Source organism: Bactrocera neohumeralis, chromosome 6, assembly GCF_024586455.1.
Source record: "Bactrocera neohumeralis isolate Rockhampton chromosome 6, APGP_CSIRO_Bneo_wtdbg2-racon-allhic-juicebox.fasta_v2, whole genome shotgun sequence".
NCBI lineage: Eukaryota > Metazoa > Arthropoda > Insecta > Diptera > Tephritidae > Bactrocera > Bactrocera neohumeralis.
The window spans coordinates 70,153,927-70,172,864 of NC_065923.1; the positions used below are offsets into that span (position 1 = coordinate 70,153,927).

Consider the following 18,938-nt stretch of genomic DNA (forward strand, 5'->3'; position numbering starts at 1 on the left):
TTTTTAGTGCAGAATAGAGTATCAGCGTTGCAAAAATGCGAAAGTTGTTAGTTGAAAAAGTGGAAAGTTAGCTTCTAAATCGAAAAAGAAATTTGTTTATCTAACCGTTGAAAGCGTAGGAGATACCATTTTTTGTATTTACATGCATACTTTTAGGCGCTTTCTTATATTATATGTATTATTTGTGTTTTTGAAATATTGCTATTTACTTATTTCACAACACTTTCCTCAAATTGTTAGCTTTGCGCACATTTTGCGTTAGATGCTGCTTATCTATTTTATCACTTTTCAGGGCTATATCCATTTCAGTGCGCTTCGCCTGCTATAGTTTTCAATTTCGCCTAAAAATGCTTTTTCCATTTAACCATTTTTTTGCTTTCCTGACCAACTTTTTAAATTTCACCAACGCACAGCTCTCCTATTATTATCTATTTGTGTACTTATTCGAGTTCTTTTAACTCTTTCATGTCGTTTATTTGTTACTCGAATGGATATGCCTAAGGCGGTTGCGCTCACCACTTCTACGCTGTAACGCATTTTCAGCGCTGCTTTGTTTCCATTTCACTGCCTTTTTCGCATTTGATTTCTTCGCAACAAATTTGTTTTGCCTTCGGCCTCTTAAGTGGCATATCTAAGTTTCTTTTCTTCTGCGCTGTTGTTTATGTATGTAGCCTGCCATTTTTTGTTGTAATTTTCTATTTAAACTTTTTTTCAAATGTTTTTGATTACATTCCACTTTTCTTGAGTTGCACAGATTTCGTTGATGATGGGTTCACTTCCGCTTATTTCCGGTTTCTTTTAGAATATTGCTTGAAGAGCCGTTGGGTTTTTTGGTTGGCGGTGGCACAGACTGTTTTTTCTTTTATTTTTATGGCACTTTTTTGTTGACTTTTAATATACGAATAGCATGCTTTTAGGCATTGAAGTGATGTAAAAAGGATGAAATTGTCAATACTTAAGTTTGGTATAAAAAAATATTGTATATGTTATGTAAACATAAAATAGAAACGTATGTAAACTTCATGCTGTTAAGCATAAATAAAAGTAATATTTTTTATGTTTAAGAGCCGATCCTTGCTGAGAACTGCCTCAAGTTATGTTAAGTTAAGCTTAAATTAAGTTAGAATATGTTAAGAGATGTGATATTAAGTACAGTTAGGTTAAAAACAATATTCTATACTTTTTCAGAAATATTTTTAGGAGACGGCGCTCGCTGAATCGGGAATTGTTTTTATGAGCAATTGTGGTATTGCGTTAAGTAGTCTTATGTTAAGTTGAGTTAAGTTTAATTAACTTAAGTTAAGTTAAGTTCAATTCAGTTAAGTTAAGTTTATGAACCATTGTGGCATTACCTTATGTATTTTTATGTTAAGTGAAGTTAGCTAACTTAAGTTAAGTTAAGTTGAGTTGAGTTAAGTTAAGTTAAGTTAAGTTAAGTTAAGTTAAGTTAAGTTAAGTTAAGTTAAGTTAAGTTAAGTTAAGTTAAGTTAAGTTAAGTTAAGTTAAGTTAAGTTAAGATAAGTTAGGTTAAGTTAGGTTAAAATAACTTAAGTTAAGTTGTGTTACATATATTTCTGCACAGCTTATCTGCTCAAGCTATACACATGCACCTTATCACCTGTTTTCATCTCATACAAAATTTCTCAAACTTTGAAATCTATCGTTTCCGTACAGGAAAGTTTAGGATTCATTGCAACGTTTATTTAACTTAAAAATCAAGCTTTTATTAGCTTTATTTCTGGATAACGCCTTGTAAAGAAGACAAGTTCCCACAATCATGACCTAATTTGTAAATTTCCGAGATATACTCCAAAACTTTAAAGTTTTTTCTCTATATCCATTTATATTTTCTCTCTATAAGTATAGTTGCCGCATAAATTCAGCACAACTGCAGTCTCCAAAGTGCTATACACTTAAACAAAAATAAATTTGTATATACAACCGAGTATTCTCACGCAATCTAAACAAGCTATGCGTGCATATAGGCGTTGCTGCACACACACACACATACGCAATAGCTATCAAAAAATGTACACCAAAATACCTGTCTAAATTGAATGCCGCGTCGATTTGATGTTGTCAAAAGAAGCAATTTACGTGCAAAATAACTCAAGTGTCATGCAAATTGCGTTTATTTTGGCAGCTGATATGGAAATTGGCGCGAAAAGAAAATAAAACGAAACGAAATAATAGAAAGAAAGCAAAGATAAAACTCAACGCCGACGACACATTAATGAACTGCACGGCAGAGCTGGCTGAGGTGAAGGCTTTTATTAGAAAAAAATTTAAAAGTTAGATGTGGTAAAATAAAAAAAAATATAAAAAAAAATAAAAAATATAAAAAAATTAAAAATATAAAAAAATAATAAAAATAAAAATACAAAAAATAAAAACAAATTAAAATAAATATAAAAAAAAACAAAAAAAAAATTAAGAAGAAGCGCTTGAAAAAAATAAGTCCTGGCAAGTACTAGCGTTTGTTGGCAAAGCTGTTAAAAACTACACAACAGCACTGCCACAACCACCACATCCACCGCTACACGCTTTGTGTGGCACAATTTCGCGCTTTTGTTGTCAATTTCTGTTGTTAGCGGCAACATTGCCTTTACTAACATTTCGGCTGCGCTTGTTGTTGTTATACAAATCGTAGTCTCCGCGTCATATTTGTTGTTGCTGGCGGTAATTTTTGTTTTGCAAATTTCAATTTAATTTGGTTGTTTGCTTGTTTGCCGCACCGGCGCGCGCTTTCCCTCGTGCGCTATCTCTCACTCACTCTCTTTCACCGTCATATACTACACTTTCATGCTCCTACTTTCCGTTTTCCAAACCTGACAAATTCAAGTGCTCATTATGCCAACAGGCATTTCTACGAGCACTCGCTTATTTTGTAGATTTTGCAGCCTTTGTTGTTGTTATTGCGCTTGTTATAGCTGTTGTCATTGCTATTATTATTGTTCGTTGCGAAAAAAATTGTTACTTTTCCCAGGTCGCTTATTGAATTGCGCGTTGCGGTGGAAATCCTGTCCTCTTCACACTGCCGCGCGCTTCCTTTTCCGAATAGCGCCACTGCCTTGCGCACTCGTTCTCTTGCTATCCACTCACACCACGCTCTGCCGCACATAATGAGATGTGCAAGTAATTTGGCTTTCAATTTATTTTCGTTGTTTATTTTACAATGTTGCTGTTGCTGTTGTTTTTTTTGCTTATTTTCCTTGCAATGCCTCTTTTCTAATTTCGTTTTTTTCGCTTTCTGCTTATACCTGTCGCTGCTGCTGTTGCTGTGTGGTATGTGGGCATGCTCGCTGGCGTTTAATTGTTGAAAAATTTGAAAATTGCTGTTTGTTATGCCGAAATTGATTTCTATTTGTTTGTCGGACTCAGTTGGTTAGTTGCCTGAAGTGTGCTTCAAACGAAGTGTACTAAACACACATATACACAAACACGCACACAAGCACACACTGCGCACAAGCGCCACTCTACACAAGGGAGGTACGCTGAATTATTCACTTTTAGGCGTGCTTGTGACTACTTGAAAGTTGCTCACAGCGGAAATTAAGGTTGACTCCATATAAATATATAAGTAAGTAAAAGTTTGCGCTTGTGTGTGTGTGTGTGTGCAAGTGACAGTTGTAATTAAATTCGTAATAGCGCTTTCATTGCCACTTTTGTAAATGTTCTCGTTGAAGTTTCTAGCGCCCCGCTCTTCTTTGCTAGCGCATTATTTGCTTTCGATTTTCAAGAGAAAATTGCTTAGAGTGAAGTGTTGTTGGTACGCAGGGGAACTGCATTTCACTTAAGGTGTTCGAAAATTGCGTTTGGCATAGATTTTGAAGTGTGTTTTATCGAAAAAAAAACATAATTGGGCATTAGTTAATATTGTTACCCTGTTTGCTCTTATTGCAGCAATCTATTTTTTGCTTCTTCTTAATGTTGTATGTTTGTAAATGATTATAGTCTTACAAAATGTTCTGAGTGAAGAAAGTGTGTTTTATGGATAAAGCATGAAAAGCTGGAGAAAAACTTTAAATTCGATTGCACTGGGGCTTTAATGTTCCTAACAACTAAAGAAGATTCATTACAAGAACTTGATTCTGGTCTGCTTTGTATGAAAGCTACATACATATATGTATGATATAGTGGTCCGATCTAAACTATTTCTTCGAAGGTTATGTTTCTGTCTTATGTAATAACCCAAGCCAAATTTGATGAAGATTTCTTGTCAAATGAAACGTTTTCGTTACATGCACATGATTTCGATAGTTCAGTTTGTATGGCTATGTTTAAAATAACCACTTTTGCTACGAAATCCGAATTTTACATTTTTTTTATATTTTCGAAAATTTTCATATTAAGGCCTTAAAGAAAGGTTCCGGGAAAAATTTGTTTTTGTAATAACCAATTTGCTACGAAATCCAAAATTCTGATATTTTTTGTTAATTTTCGAAAATTCTCGAATTGAGGCCTTTAGTAAAAGAATTTTTTCTTTATAAAAATAAACGCTTTGCCAAGAAATCGGGAATTCAGAGTTTGGTTTTATATTTTCAAAAAATTTTCGTATTGAAAAAATTTTTTCTTATAATAACAACTTTCTCATTATTACAAAATCCGAAATGTATGTAGATTTTTTTAAATTTTGTTTGAAAATTTTTTGAGTTGAGGCTTTAAACAAAAGTTCTTGGAAATATTTTTTTTTAGACAACTAATTCGGCTCTGTAAACCGAATTTTTGATGTTTTGTATTTTTTCGAAAAATTTCGAATAATGATTTTAAAAGTTCTGGGAAATAGTTTTTCTTATGTAACCACTTTATGATAAAAAATCGTAATCTACACATTTTTGTATATTTTTCGAAATTTTTCGAATTAAGACTTTGAACAAAAGTTCTGAGAATTTTTTTTTGAAATAATTAATTTAGCTATGTAAGCTGAATTTTTTGAATTTTCGATTTTTTGTATGTTTTCGAAAATTTTCGAATTTAAACTTTGAACAAAAGTTCTGGGAAGTATTTGTTCTTATGTAACCACATTTTGATATAAACAAAGATTCTGGAAAATATTTTTCCTCATGTTATCACTTTTATATAAAATTCGTAATTTAGATATTTTTCTATTTTTTTTTTGGAAAATTTTCGAATTGAGGCTTTAAACAAAATTCGTGGAAATGTTTTTTTCTTATATAACAATTTTCGTTACGAAGTCCGAAATTTAATTTTTTTTTGTATTTTTACTTAAATACAACAACAATATTGTAAAAAGTATGCTCACTCACCGGCATAGTTTGACTTCCGTGTAAATTGGTTATGGCGGACTGGGCCTCCTGTTGCGAACTAAATTTGACGAAAGCACAACCTGTAATACACAAAAAAAGTGACACAAATAAATTAGTCGCATTGTAATTGCTTGCAAGCCGTATATAAGTACTTTTTATGGCATAAATAGTTAATTGGAAAATGATAAATGCAGCGCACAAAATAAAATTTTAAAGTAATTAAACAAATTTTAAATGATGGTTTTCGAAGATACAAACTTTTTTCAAAATAAAATGAAATTTAAAGCAATCAAAGTGTGGCTGGTAGGCGCTGCGCAATCACACGTAACGCGCTATGAGCGGTAGGGTGAGAAGAAGGGAGGAGGAGAAGCGGTCAATTATGGTTTGGGTAATTAAAGCAGCAACGTTTTTGAACTATATTTCATTTTTATTGCCATATATTATTTCTTTTGTTTTTGTTTTTGTTTTCGTTTTTTTTTGTTCGCTTTAAGCTGCTGCACAATTTAAAATCAGCTTTCGCCGACAATTTCCACTTGTTGTTTTTGCATGTTGCTATGATTTAAAAATTTCACATCACGCGGTTACCTTTAAAAAATTACTTTTTTGCCACCATTCCGCGCTGCTGTCGCTGCCATCGCTAATTATTTTGTAATTTGCTGTCGAGCGTCCAGCGTAGAACAAGAAAAAAAATAAAATGAAAATAAAATATTACAGAAAAAAGCATTAAAAATAAATTTCACTGGTACGCGTAATGCTTTAATAACCGCACACGCGCGTGCATACATACACACATATGTATATATGTGCCAGCAAGCACGCATGTGTTTATGTGGCTGTGTGCTTGCAACGCAGTCGCGCAGTTATTTGTGCGCGAACGTTTTGTGGCCGCAGCTTTATATTACATACTTATATACATACATATATACTTAGGTGTGTGTACATGTAGGAAGGTATGCCTGCCAGTGCGCGTCGGAGGCCTTCATGCCGCATGCATGTGTGCAATTGGCAGTTGGCTTTGACGCTTTTCCATTTTAATTTCCAACGCAATAAAACCTTGGCGGTGACAACAACAACAACAAATTACGACAACCACAGTGGCAACGGGCAACCACAATCATAGGTTGCATGTTGCTGCAGCTAATGATGTTGCCATGGCAGTGTGCGCTGGTTGTGTGTTGCAAGTGACATTGTTGCCGCGGCAACGCATTTGCCTTCAACCGCAAGCTGCTGCCACTACAACAACAGCAACAAAAGTAATAGCGCGGTTCAGCAGTTACCTGACAGTCAATTGCAGCAGCAACAGCAACAGCAAAAACAACGTTACCAGTGCTGGCGAAGGCGTTCATCTGTGCGGTTCTGCGGTTCAGTGGCGCTCGTCTTCTCGCCTCCGCTTAACGCTTTCTTTGCCTACCATGCAGCGTTTGTGGTTTTGCGCAAAGTTGAGTTTGCTGTAAGCAGTCGGAAGCGGTGCAGTTGCCAGTTTGTGGGATCGAGGGGCTGGATGTGTGTGTACGTTAATGCAGGCAGCTCGTTGCACTCACTGGCAGGTGAAGCTCGTGTGGGGAGTTTTGGTGTTTTGGTGGGTGGCTAATGGGTAGTCATAAAGTGGCTGAAGAGGCGCGAAAGGGCGGTTTCTTTTTAGGTTAATGAGTACTGAGGCGACGCAGCGGATGTGAGTAGCATTATTTCATAAATTGAGATATTAAGGCCTTTTTCATTAATGGTCTTCTAAGGGATTCATATCGAGATAACTTCAGTAATGTGAAGCTAATAAGAAGTTAGTGGGTTTGTTATGCCTTTCATATGGTCACTATGTAAGAAAACTTTTCAGTAGTTTTCGAGCATTTAGCATGAATTCATGCTAGATTTCGTTAAGATATTTTGTCAAATATAAAAGTGGTCCATACAAGGAGTTGACGTGAGTCAGTCAGTTTGTACGGCATCTATATGTTATAGCGATCTGATCTTAACCAGTTCTTCAGTACTTGCAGCATTGCTAAAGAGAATAGTTCCTGCCAAATTTCTTGAAGATGTCTGGTCAAATGAAAAAGTTTTCCATACAAGGATTTGATTTGGATAGGTCAGTCAGTTTGTATGGCAGCTATATGCTAGAGTGGTTCGATTTTGGTGATTATGATAAATCAGCTGCTTCTTGGGGAAAAAATGATGCTTATACAATTTCAGAACGCTATCCCAAAAATTAAGAACTAGTTCGCCTATATATAGTTGAACAAGCGGACCGGACCTGCCAACTTGTCACTAACCAATATATAGCCATTTTATACCAATATATAACCATTTTATAAACAAAAATAAGTATGATTTAATATGAGTGGTTTCTTTATATCGTTTTACCAGCATAACCCATCATAGCCTTCACTTGTTTATTCACAAATGAGTTCACTAACACAACTTAACCTCACTTTTGATATCCAAATCACAACGGAAATATCAACATAACTATTGAGCAAGTAACAATGAATCGTAGAGATAAAATTTCACAAAAATAAAAGACAAAAGCAACAACAAAACAACAATAAAAATGTATGCACAAGCTATTCGCACAAAAAATATCCTTTAATTACTGTTTATATTAAGTTATTAAATAGATTAATCCGTCATGTTTTAATAAATTACTTTAAAAACTTTTTTGCTTGAAAAAACTAAAAAAAAAGTTTCTGCTTCAAATATTTGCACATTTTCCTTTATTACAATTAAGTTTTGCAAATGAAAAATTAATTATCTCCATATCAACGGGGCAAACATAATGAATGGCAAAAGTATTTTGTTGTTTAATTGTTAAACAACATCATCATTGTCAACTAAAGCATGAAAATATACAACAAAAAATAATTTACAGTTTTAATATATTGAAATTAGTTTGCAAAAACTTTTCAACATGTATGCACAGCACATAATGCAGAAACAAAATTTTTAATTAATTAAATTAATTACGCAAATTTTGAACAAAAACATGTGTATATGTAGAAATATATAGAGAACTGCGATAAATAAGGTAAAATAGTAAAGCAAACAATGCTGGGCGTTATGAGTGCTATGTGCGTTTGTATGTGTGATAGGTTTTGTTTTATATGACAAACGCTGGTGACTGTGAGCTATTATTTAGAAAAGTAGAGAAATATTTTGATTTTCCAGCAATTTTGGTAAAATTTTTTTTCATTTAATTTTCATTTAATACATTTGTGATTTTAAAAAATCGACTTCTTTTTCAAATATGATGAGATATATTTTGGAATATGCTCCGAAAAGTTATGTTTAAGTGGCAAATTGTTTGGGAAATATGAGCTTATCTGTAAAAAGTTCCCTAAAACGGCTTCCAAAACTTTACAGGCTTTTTCGAAACATTGATTTCATCCTCGGTGGAAAAAATTTCGCCAAATGCTCTGAACCGATCGACTTGTCCGTTATTAAAATTTTTGTCAGCTAATGATAGAATGTACCCTTCAGTTGGTTTAAAAAATCGAAATTTAAAACAAAAAATCAATTTTGAAAAATCGAAATTTCTAACAAAAATGTTAACTTGGTCAATTTTTGTTAAAAATTTCAATTTTTCAATAAAATAGAGGTAAAATTTTGATAAAAATTTAAACTTTTCAATAAAAAAGATGTACATTTTTGTTAAGTTTTTTTTGCAAATTAAAAAATGTCAAACTTTTGTTAAAACTTTCGATTTTTTAAGCCACCTTAAAGGTATTGGAGTCAGAATAATCGACTTATTTTCGGGAAGCCACCGTTTTGCCAAAAATTAAAACTTTGAATAGTCCTTCAATCATCACCTGTATACATCTAATGCAATAATAAACTTTTTGATTTTGGACTTGATGAAATTTTAAGCAAAAAAATTAATGCTTCGAGCCAGATACTAGTTTTCGGCGCTGCTCCTATGCGTTCCAGGGAATCAAACATTTTTCAAAATGAATTGTCAGTTAATGAAGTAAATTGAATGCTGTAAACTTCTACTTATGACTCTATCCTTTAAGCCTCCAAGGCTTCTTGATGGCTTGGAGGATAGAGTCATGTGTAGAAGTCAAGAAGCTCTGCTTGTTAATTAAAAAAATGTATTTTTGTTTAACTTAAATGAAGTTTAAAAAATTGTAATTAACGCATGACATAATTTTGAATATTTGACCTGGTCTACGGAAAGGGGAAAGGGGGCTTAGGTGTCAAAAAATCAATTTTCATTTTTTAGTTGATTCGGATGGAAGATGAGATGCTTTTTCACGTTTCCCAGAAAACTAGTTTTCGCACGTTAGCTCCCTTTTCGTAGACTAGGTCACATATGCTGCCTTCCCACACATAAAAATATTTTTATTTCATATTTTATTTTTCAAAATATTTCAAAAAGTAAAATTGTTCTACTTACTAAGAAAAGTTAAAAACACGCTTTGGTATACAATTCTTTCTTCTGTAAATAATTTTAGCAGTTTCTAAATATATTTACCCATTTCAATCACTTTTCATTACTAACTGCCGACGCATCCATCAAAATTTGCTTTATTTGCTTTTTTTATTTGTGGCTTTTCAGTAATTTGAATTAATTTCTAATTTATTAACATGGAAACTCACTAAAATCAGCACAGCCTGCAGCTAGTTTGCTAAGTCTGTACGTTCGGCTGCACAATATAACATTTTGTTAACATACTTTTAGGCGTAAAAGCATTTTTGACAGCAAAATGAAGCATCTCAGGATACAAATATATATTAAATTCTACTACCGTTATAACAAACAAAATATTACAATATATTCACTTAGCGCAGATAAAAAACTCATTTTCCTAAATAAACTTTTGGAACACATATTTCCACTTATATATACTTTAGTGAGATGGAAGAGTAGAAATCGCTAGAAGAGCCGTGAAATTTTGTTGTTTGTCAAATGGTTGACACACCCCAAACTACAAACAATAATAAATTAATTAATTGAAGGGCAACTTCAAAAAGTCTTTAAAGTCATATCAAGCCAAGAAAGTTGCCTGACACCACATATATAAAAAAATAATAAATTTATAAAACCAAACTGAGTGTGTATCAATGTAAACGCAACTAAGAAAAAAATATTCAATTCAAAGCAAAAGCTGTCTCACTAGCGCATTCACAACGCGCTGCCCTCACACACACACCTCAGGGAATATGGAAATATAATTTTCATGCCTTGCCGTCTTGAGTTGGAATAACAGCAGAAGTTTACACAAGCGCTTAATTGCACACAGCAAAGCGCTAAATATCTTTTCGCCCGCCTCTTGCAACCCACTGTCCGTCAGCAACTTCTAAAAAGTTGTTTGCATTTCTTTGCCTTTGATGTATAGGTTATGTTAGCCTCTGGTGTTTTGAAATTAACTTATCATAATCCATCATGAACAGCAACAGCAGTTGGTTTGTTGTGGAGATGGTTGGAAGTATGCTGAGTGGTTTGCTTAAACGAGATCTAAGTAAGCGCTTCGACCAATGCGAAGAAGGAGAAAATAGGGAAGAATTGCATAGAGATAAGGTTGATATCCACAGGTGTAGGTAAAGGTGGCGTCAAATAGCATATGTGGATGTGCTATAAGAGTAGTGAGTTAGTGTTGCCTATTTTTCTATATATTTTTAATACTTGTAAAAGGTATTAAATGTTCGAAATACGAATTGACAAAAATTGAGAATTTTTTCAATGGTTTTTTAAAGGTTAGTCAGGAAATCGTAATATAGCGCTGGAGTCATTCTTGAAAACAACATAGCCGGATTTATGTTTTTTGTCACCACAACAACAAGAAGAAGTCTATTGCATTTTAACTATTTTTCAAGTTCCTAAAGGATGACGGTCATTATACATACAATAATAAATAACTATAAAGGACACGAAGAGTAACGTCAAATACCTCAAAGAACCTTATATATACTACCTTAAATATACAACAATAACTACAACTACCCACATACTAATTGAAAATACATTTTTGCACTCAAAACCCTAAATGTATACCACATAAATCACCACAGCGGCACTACTAACCCGTTTTGCTAAGTCTCGGAAAATTGAAGTCTGTTCTTAACGCCAAGTGCTGCGTGCAGCAAAAATGCCTACCTAATGAACAGTTGTGAACAGATTAACAAGTTCACATGCCCCACATACTTAACACATGAAAAGCGGTACAATTACACACAACCAAACACTCGCATCGGCATATCTCATGTCTAAGCATCACCACATACCGTGCCGCAGGATTGTTGGCCAGCGAGGAATTGTAGTGTGGTTCTAACACGAATTCGATTTTACGGTGAAAATAAGCGTAAACGTGGCTAACAAGTAGTGCCAGGATAAATGCACACATACATATACATATGCAAATTATTGCGAACGAGACTCATTCACTTGCCGTTGGGGTGCGCTACAAAAGCAAGAAAAACGAAAGCAACTAACTTGACCAATGCAAACATAACAAAAATAACGCTGAAGTTGTTGTGCATGCAAATGGTGGGTGTGGTAGTAGCTTCCCTCCCCGTAGCTTGAAAAAACATGACTCGCAGATTCGTTGCATACTTGGAGGCGTTGTACGTTGTTAGAGCTTAGCGTGTGCGCGGGTGTTGCCCCTACTACACATACGCGCCCATAACTGTAGCACAAATTCACAGGAAGCTGCAAATGGACATTGTAGCCAGTCAGGATTTATGCTAGAACATTCATTTCATGGCTAACGGCTAGTCTGTGGGCTGATAAAGCACGACGTAGCGGGCCGGCTAAAGCACAAAACAGTTGTGACACTGTGGCAACAACGATTTAAATTCCCACTAGGGATTTTTTAATTGGATTTTAAAATGCTGCTGACGCGCCCCACACACACACACCGATGCATACACTTTAGCACATACAGCATACAGGCGGACAACTCATGGCATCCATATAGCCTTTGGAGCTTTTGCTGGCACACAGAAAACATGGACTGAGCGCAGCTTAATGCAGCCTTACAGGCACTCAAAGTTTCCTCGACCCGCTGCCGCTATGGCCATTTATGTCAATTTTCATTTGTGGCGCTAGCACATGTTAATGTATGTGTGGGTGAGTGTGCATTCACGCCGGTCACCAAAATGGCCAACGGTTACTGAAAAGATGGACACAGCTACGCTTTCTCCACCCGCCACTTATTCTCTGCCACTAAGCATAAAGTAAGTGTGTGTGTGTGCGCTGTCGGTTTGACGTTGCCGGGCTGAACAATTTCATTTCAACTTGGCTGCAAGCAATTTTTCATACAACAAACATGTGAGTGTATGCACGGCGCATGAGTTGGGGCGACGGTCCGCAAGCAGAGCGACGAATGTGGCCAGCGTGAACATGTTTTTCAACGCTAAAATGGCAATAAGCATGAACTCAGATTGGATTTGTGCGACTGTCACTGCAGGGATGTGTGAGCGCGATACAGACGAGCCGTAAATAACGATGTAGTGAGAAAAATTCTGTGTTTAATGAAAAAATTGAAAATAACTAGAATAATCTAATTAAATAATTACAGCAAGAAATTATTTGAAATGAAGACTAAGCAAATTTTGCTTAGTCAAGAAAAAAAATTGTGAGAAATAAACTCAATTCTTCCAGTTTTTGAGGTAAATATGAGGAATTGTATAAAAAGTTGCTGAATTTGTACTTAAATTTCAGCTTAAACTCAAATATGTACTTAGTGGTTTGGAAGTTTCACAAACTTTTTCACAAAATTTTATGCGCACGATCTTAAACACCTATTTTTTGGGGTTTATGGAAATTTTACTCTATTTTCAAACAAAGCTTACGGGCTCGACTTTTAATAGCAGTTATTTAGTGTTCGTGGAAATGCAATTCTCTTTTTCAACACAATGAAGGCGATCGATTTTAAACATGCTTTGACTGTCATAAGACCCTTCAAGAATATTATCCATACATAAACTCGGAATCTTAAGCACACCGTAAACAACAATTACTGGGACAATAATTTCCGACTTTCTCTGCTAGAGAATCATAAAACCCTTAATGAGAACCTTAAAAAAATATTCATAAGCCTCATATTATTATCTCGTGTTTATGAGAAACATTTCGGCTTATACCTTAAGATCTAAAGTTATTTAATTATTGTAATGGTTCCGGGTATGCACGATGTTAAACTCGAGTTTAAGGAGAGACATTGCTGTTTTTCTCCCTAAAACCTAAATTGGCTTCCTTTTTGTAATACCTCGATGCTTTGGCCGTCATAAACCCCTTAGTGGAAATTATTCATAAATAAACTCTATATTTTAAACTCGAGTTTAGGAACAAGAATTTCAGTGCCACTGGTGAAGATGTAAACCACCTTAATAGTTTTAATTTTGCATAAACTCAATATCTTAAACTCGAGTTTAAGGAGAGAAATTTCGGTACCACTCATCTGTCGCTTTTTTTTAAGATTTAAACCACCTTCATGGTTGTAATTATGCATAAACTTCATATCCTAAACTCGAGTTTAAGGTCTTACATATCTTTTTCACTCTCTAAGCCCTTAACTAACCTAGCTTTTGCAATAACCCAACGTACACGCTTTTCATTAACACCTTTAAAAATATTCATAAATAAACTCAATCTCTTAAACTCGAGTTTAAGCATTGACATGTATATTTTACTCTATAAGTGCTAAACTACCTCAATTTTGTAACAGCTCGAGGTAATGCTTTGACTGTCATATTTATAAATAAACTCAATTTATTAAACTCGAGTTTAATGAGAAACATTACTGTTTTTGTCACTAAAACCTAAACTGCCTTAGCTCGTAATTTTTCTGCGTGTACACCGCAATTACCGTTAGCATTATGACCGCATACCGATGTTTTGTAATCGTTAGCGTGAACAAACTCGCCAGCGCGCCCGTTGGCGGTTTTAATGCTGCGCCAAATGCGAAAACCTCGCCAGCACACATCTATCAGCCTACAATTTCATGTCGCAACTCAAATTATATTTTTCCCTAAACGCATATCGCTGTTGCTGCTGTTGTTCTTGCTGTTGTTACGGCAATGAAATGCAATGCCTTGCAGCGCGCACTCGCTTTGGGCACTTTCAATGCGCTGAAGTAATTTTTAGTTAATTTTCATGTTTGAGCGCGTTACAGATTGCAAGAAATTAACTTTTGCCAGCGCGCACAAACACACGCTGCATAAGCGCCGCCAAACCCATTTAGTGACAGTGCGTCGAAGAGCGTGTGTGTGTGTGTGAGTGCGCGGGTGTTGTCTTTGGTCAGTCGATTCGCAATGCATGATTGCCTGCAACCAATCGCCAGCAACATGGTCGCACACCAGTGCGTATGAGTGATGCAGCTAATATGAGGCGACTTTTCCAAGCAAACGCAAAGCGTGTTTGTGCATGTGTTGTTGTGTGGGTGTGTTAGTGGGTGGCGCGCTGGTTGTTTGTGTGTGAGTGTGGCGGTGTTTGCCTGTTTGCCGCTGTTGCATAATTGCTGACATCGGATAGCCATTGCGAAATTTGTTTTTGTTATTTGTACGCAGTTGTTGTTGTTGGTTTTATACACATGCCTGCACACAGTAATGTGCACTTTAATTGCCTTGAATTGTAATATACGCGAGTGCACACACCCACCCGCCCCCCGGCTGCCCGCCGTCCACATCTACAAAACTTTAATTAGCGGCATTGCCATACCAAATATTATGCGCTCCAGCGCTTTGTATGTGCGTAGGGTGCATATGCAAACAAACCGATTGCGTTACAGCAAATCAAGCGCATGCCATGTAATTGAGTGCGCGCGCGTGTTAAATAAAAATGTGCGCGAAAATCTCATTACTTTGTCATGGAATTTTTTGCGGCGTCATTTTAGCCTCTCTTCTCTCCTCCACTTGTTGTTTTTTTTTCTCTTGCTTTGTTTTGAGCAATTAATTTTGTTGGCATTTCATTTGACTTTGGTCTCGCGCTTACGCATCATTAACATACTTGATTAGAAGACATTGCGAAGGTTGATTTGTTGGCGAAGTTCGACATGGCGGATGAGTGACCAACTCTGCTCTTAAAAATGTTTAGCAAGCGTGGTGTATTAATAAGTAGGGAGGGTGTAGAATAGTAAAATGGAGCAACAGAACAACAGATATGCACTACAGGGTGATTATTGAAATTTTTTTAGAAAATTTTTTTTCTTTGTAAAAATTACTACAGGGTTAATTTTTTAATTTTTTTCGGAAAATTTTTTTCTAAGTAAAAATGATGTGCGCTTTTTTTTTAAATCGACTAATTTATTTAAAAAAAATTTAAATTTTGGAATTTTCACTGGCGTGTGCGTTTTATTAAATTGATTTATGGAGAATAAACTAGAGATTTACTTCAGAGAGGTTTTCGATAAAGTTTCCTTGCAAAATTTGTTTATAGTTTTCATTAAGTCTCTTTTCAGAAAATAATATTTCATATCACTTTAACCTCCTATTACTTCGACAATAACTAGTCACGTTGAATGAACAAAATCGAATTTTAATTGAAAAATTAAGGGCATATGACTCTAAATTTCTATAAATAATTAGAAAAAATTGTAGTTTGACATTTTAATAAAGGTTTTTGAACAGAGAAATTTGAGTTTTAATTTGAAATAAAATTTTGCAGCTTGGTTTCATATAAATATATATTACTAAATAATTTTTTTGCGGTTTTCATGTATTAAAATACTTTTTTTTTAATATTTCAGTTTTGTTTTAAATAAATTTAGCAAATATTTAAATACTTTTTAAACGGTTTTTGATAGTGAAATATTTCAATTTTGTTTACATATTTTTTTGGATATTATTTTTCAAATACTTCAGTTTGTTTAATATTTTTTCAGTTTTTTTAAGTAGTGAAATATTTCAGTATTTTTTTAGTTTTTTTTTTTCTGGTAGAATTTGTTTTTCTTTTCCACTTCAATTAGTTTAGTTCCTCCTAATGTACCTCAGTTTATTTATTTGCACCTGTTGCAAGCCTTTTTACGCTCATTATAAAGCAACTTTAAGGCACTTCAACAGCCTTGATGGCTTACTCTTTCAATTAGAACTAATTGCAAACTAAGTAAATGAGTCTTGCCTTTGCAAGCTTGCTGCTTGCTGCTTTGATGACTATTCGCTAATATATTACGACATAGTGTACATAAAGCTATTTGTATATATTATTGTATATATTATGGAAGTAGTGTACTCAAAGTATAATCTTTTAGCTCATTATAGTGCACTTAGATATCAAACTATTAAGTTTTGAATAAGAAATTAAATGCAATTGAGATAGGTATTATATAATGAAGGATGCCGTTCTTTGTTTCGCGCTTGCTAAGTTTAAAAAATTTGCAGTTTTTTTTTATACCTTGAACTGGCTGTATTTAGTTAGGCACCAAATTCGTAACACTCAGAAGCAAATGTCGGAGACGAACTAGTCGCTAAGTCTTAGAGATATCGCGCTGAAATTTTGAACACGCGCATTTCTCCTCAAACAGCTGCTCATCTGTCGCAATCACCGTTATACGCTCATTATATCATATAGCTGCCATACAAACTGATCGATCAAAATTAAGTCCTAGTATGGAAAACTGTTTTATTTGCCGAGATATCTTCAAAATATTTGGTTCAAATTATTGTCGTAGGTAAGTGTATAAACTGCGCAAATATTGCTCAGATCGGATTACTATAAAGATTAGCTGCCATACAAACTGATCGATCAACATCAAGAAAAATATCTTTTTATACACTTTTTGTTATAAGAAATGCAACTGTAAAGGTTATTATAGCTTCAGTAGAGAGAAAGTTAAAGATTCAACTTGTTTTATGTTTTTATTTGGTTTAGTTTCTATCCGTATTTTATTTTTCTTGCACAAAATATAATACTTCAAAAAAGTGTAAAAAACACACCAATTTGTTATTTATGTCAGTTACTCAGAGATCACCCAACACTTTGAAATACGCTGTAGTTATTTATTTATATATACACCGTCAATCGAAAACTTTATTCAAACAACCAACACAAGCATTTGCACTCACCGTTCAATCTAATCTGACTCCGCTACATATCCAGCAAGCACGCTCTAACTCATCCGCTATGTTCTGTGAACTCATCCACTATATTCTCTACACTCATCCTTTTATAAATTTATCCACTACACCGCCATTCGCTCAGTTAAATTTTCAATTAATTAAAATAATTGCTTCATTTCATTGCCTTGTCCTGCTTGTCGCCTGATAAGCAATTCCCGTGTGAGCTTACACTAGCTATGCGCATACACACACACACACATCTGCATGTATGTATATACACTTAGCTCTTAAATGCTTTTCTCCAGCTGTAGTTACTGCCATTAATGTCTGTTTGCGCGCTTGTTATTTATATTTATCCAGCAAGTGTTTGTATATATGTCTATGTGCGCTCGCTTTTTATCAGCTTATCAATCAGCTTTTACAGCTTTTCAACTGGACGCACTTTTATTCATTAGTTGGTATTAAATCCTTTTACTTGGGCTTTTGGAAAATTGGAAAATAGCGCCGTTAACGGCTTTTACTCGTTTGCATTTTTATAGTGAGAGCATTGTGTAAAGTGCGAGCATAAGTATCTGCGCTAAGATACTACAATCGGTATAATACTGGTATATTTGACACTAGTTTGCAACTAGTTGTTATTTTTTTGATTTGGGCGAATGTGTGTTTGAAATTTTATGAATTTTATGAGTTAATAAATAATAGTTAAATTGTAAGAATAAATTTTATGCTTATATCTAAAAGTAGTACATTGTTAACTAGTTTGTGACTAGTTTTACACTAAATCAGGAATTTTGAAATAAGTTTCCAGGTTATTTTACAATTTTATAAGACGTTCAACATGTTTGACTTAAAAATCAAACTAGTTCATTTTCAACTAATTTGTAACTAGTTACACTATTATTCCAACTTTTTATTTCTGACATTAAAACGAATTCTACAATATTATTTCTGACTCAGAAACAAAAAAAAAAAGGCGTTCTCTGGCTATTTTTTAACTGTTTGCTTTGAAATGAAGCATACTTTTGTGCGTTTGGGAGAGTTTATTGTTTTGCTATTTAATGCTTTTTATTTTATTTTATTTAGTTTTCATTTACTACTTTATATATAGGCAAATAAACATCGTTGCATTATTTCATTTGTTTAGTGACTGTTTGTCAGCAATTACATTAATTAGAATTTTTATATCAAAAATAAGCTTCATTGGAAACATTTCATATGAGCATAATCAAAGTGACGAATGCTATCTGTGTTAGGTTCGTATGGTGCGTAAGTTGACTGCTCCCAAAAGTATTATATTTAGGTGTGAAACTAAATATTTGCACCTTTTTAGGTGTAGTAGGTAATATCTCATATGCTAATGTTGTTGTATTATAGGTTTTTATATGATTTTATCTTTGTATTTGTCACTCATTTATATTAAAACACGTCGACGATGATATATGGTCGAAATACGTAGTGCTTTAAGTTACTAAGGGACTTCAAACATAGCTTAGGGATACGAGGCATACTTTTATGTGCAATTCAATTTGACTTTTGCATTTAAAGTGCAGCGCATTTTGTTTCAAATATTAAAATTGCCTTACAAGTGATTTCATAGAGGCTAATGATCAAAAAATTGCTTTAATAGCACATTTCCCGATTAGGTATCAGGTATAAATTGGTTATAAAGCAGCTATAAATCAGTTT

General features: G+C 34.2%; 1 protein-coding gene across 16 annotated transcripts in view; it reads right to left on the reverse strand.

Annotated features, from left to right (window-relative positions):
• LOC126763544 (CUGBP Elav-like family member 4) overlaps nt 1–18,938 on the reverse strand; it is a 955,905-nt gene that overhangs the window by 136,078 nt on the left and 800,889 nt on the right. For all 16 annotated transcript variants that reach the window (XM_050481138.1, XM_050481135.1, XM_050481141.1 and 13 more), the window contains one exon: nt 5,268–5,347. In XM_050481138.1, the coding sequence (XP_050337095.1) occupies nt 5,268–5,347 (80 nt within the window). The remainder of the gene's footprint in view (nt 1–5,267; nt 5,348–18,938) is intronic.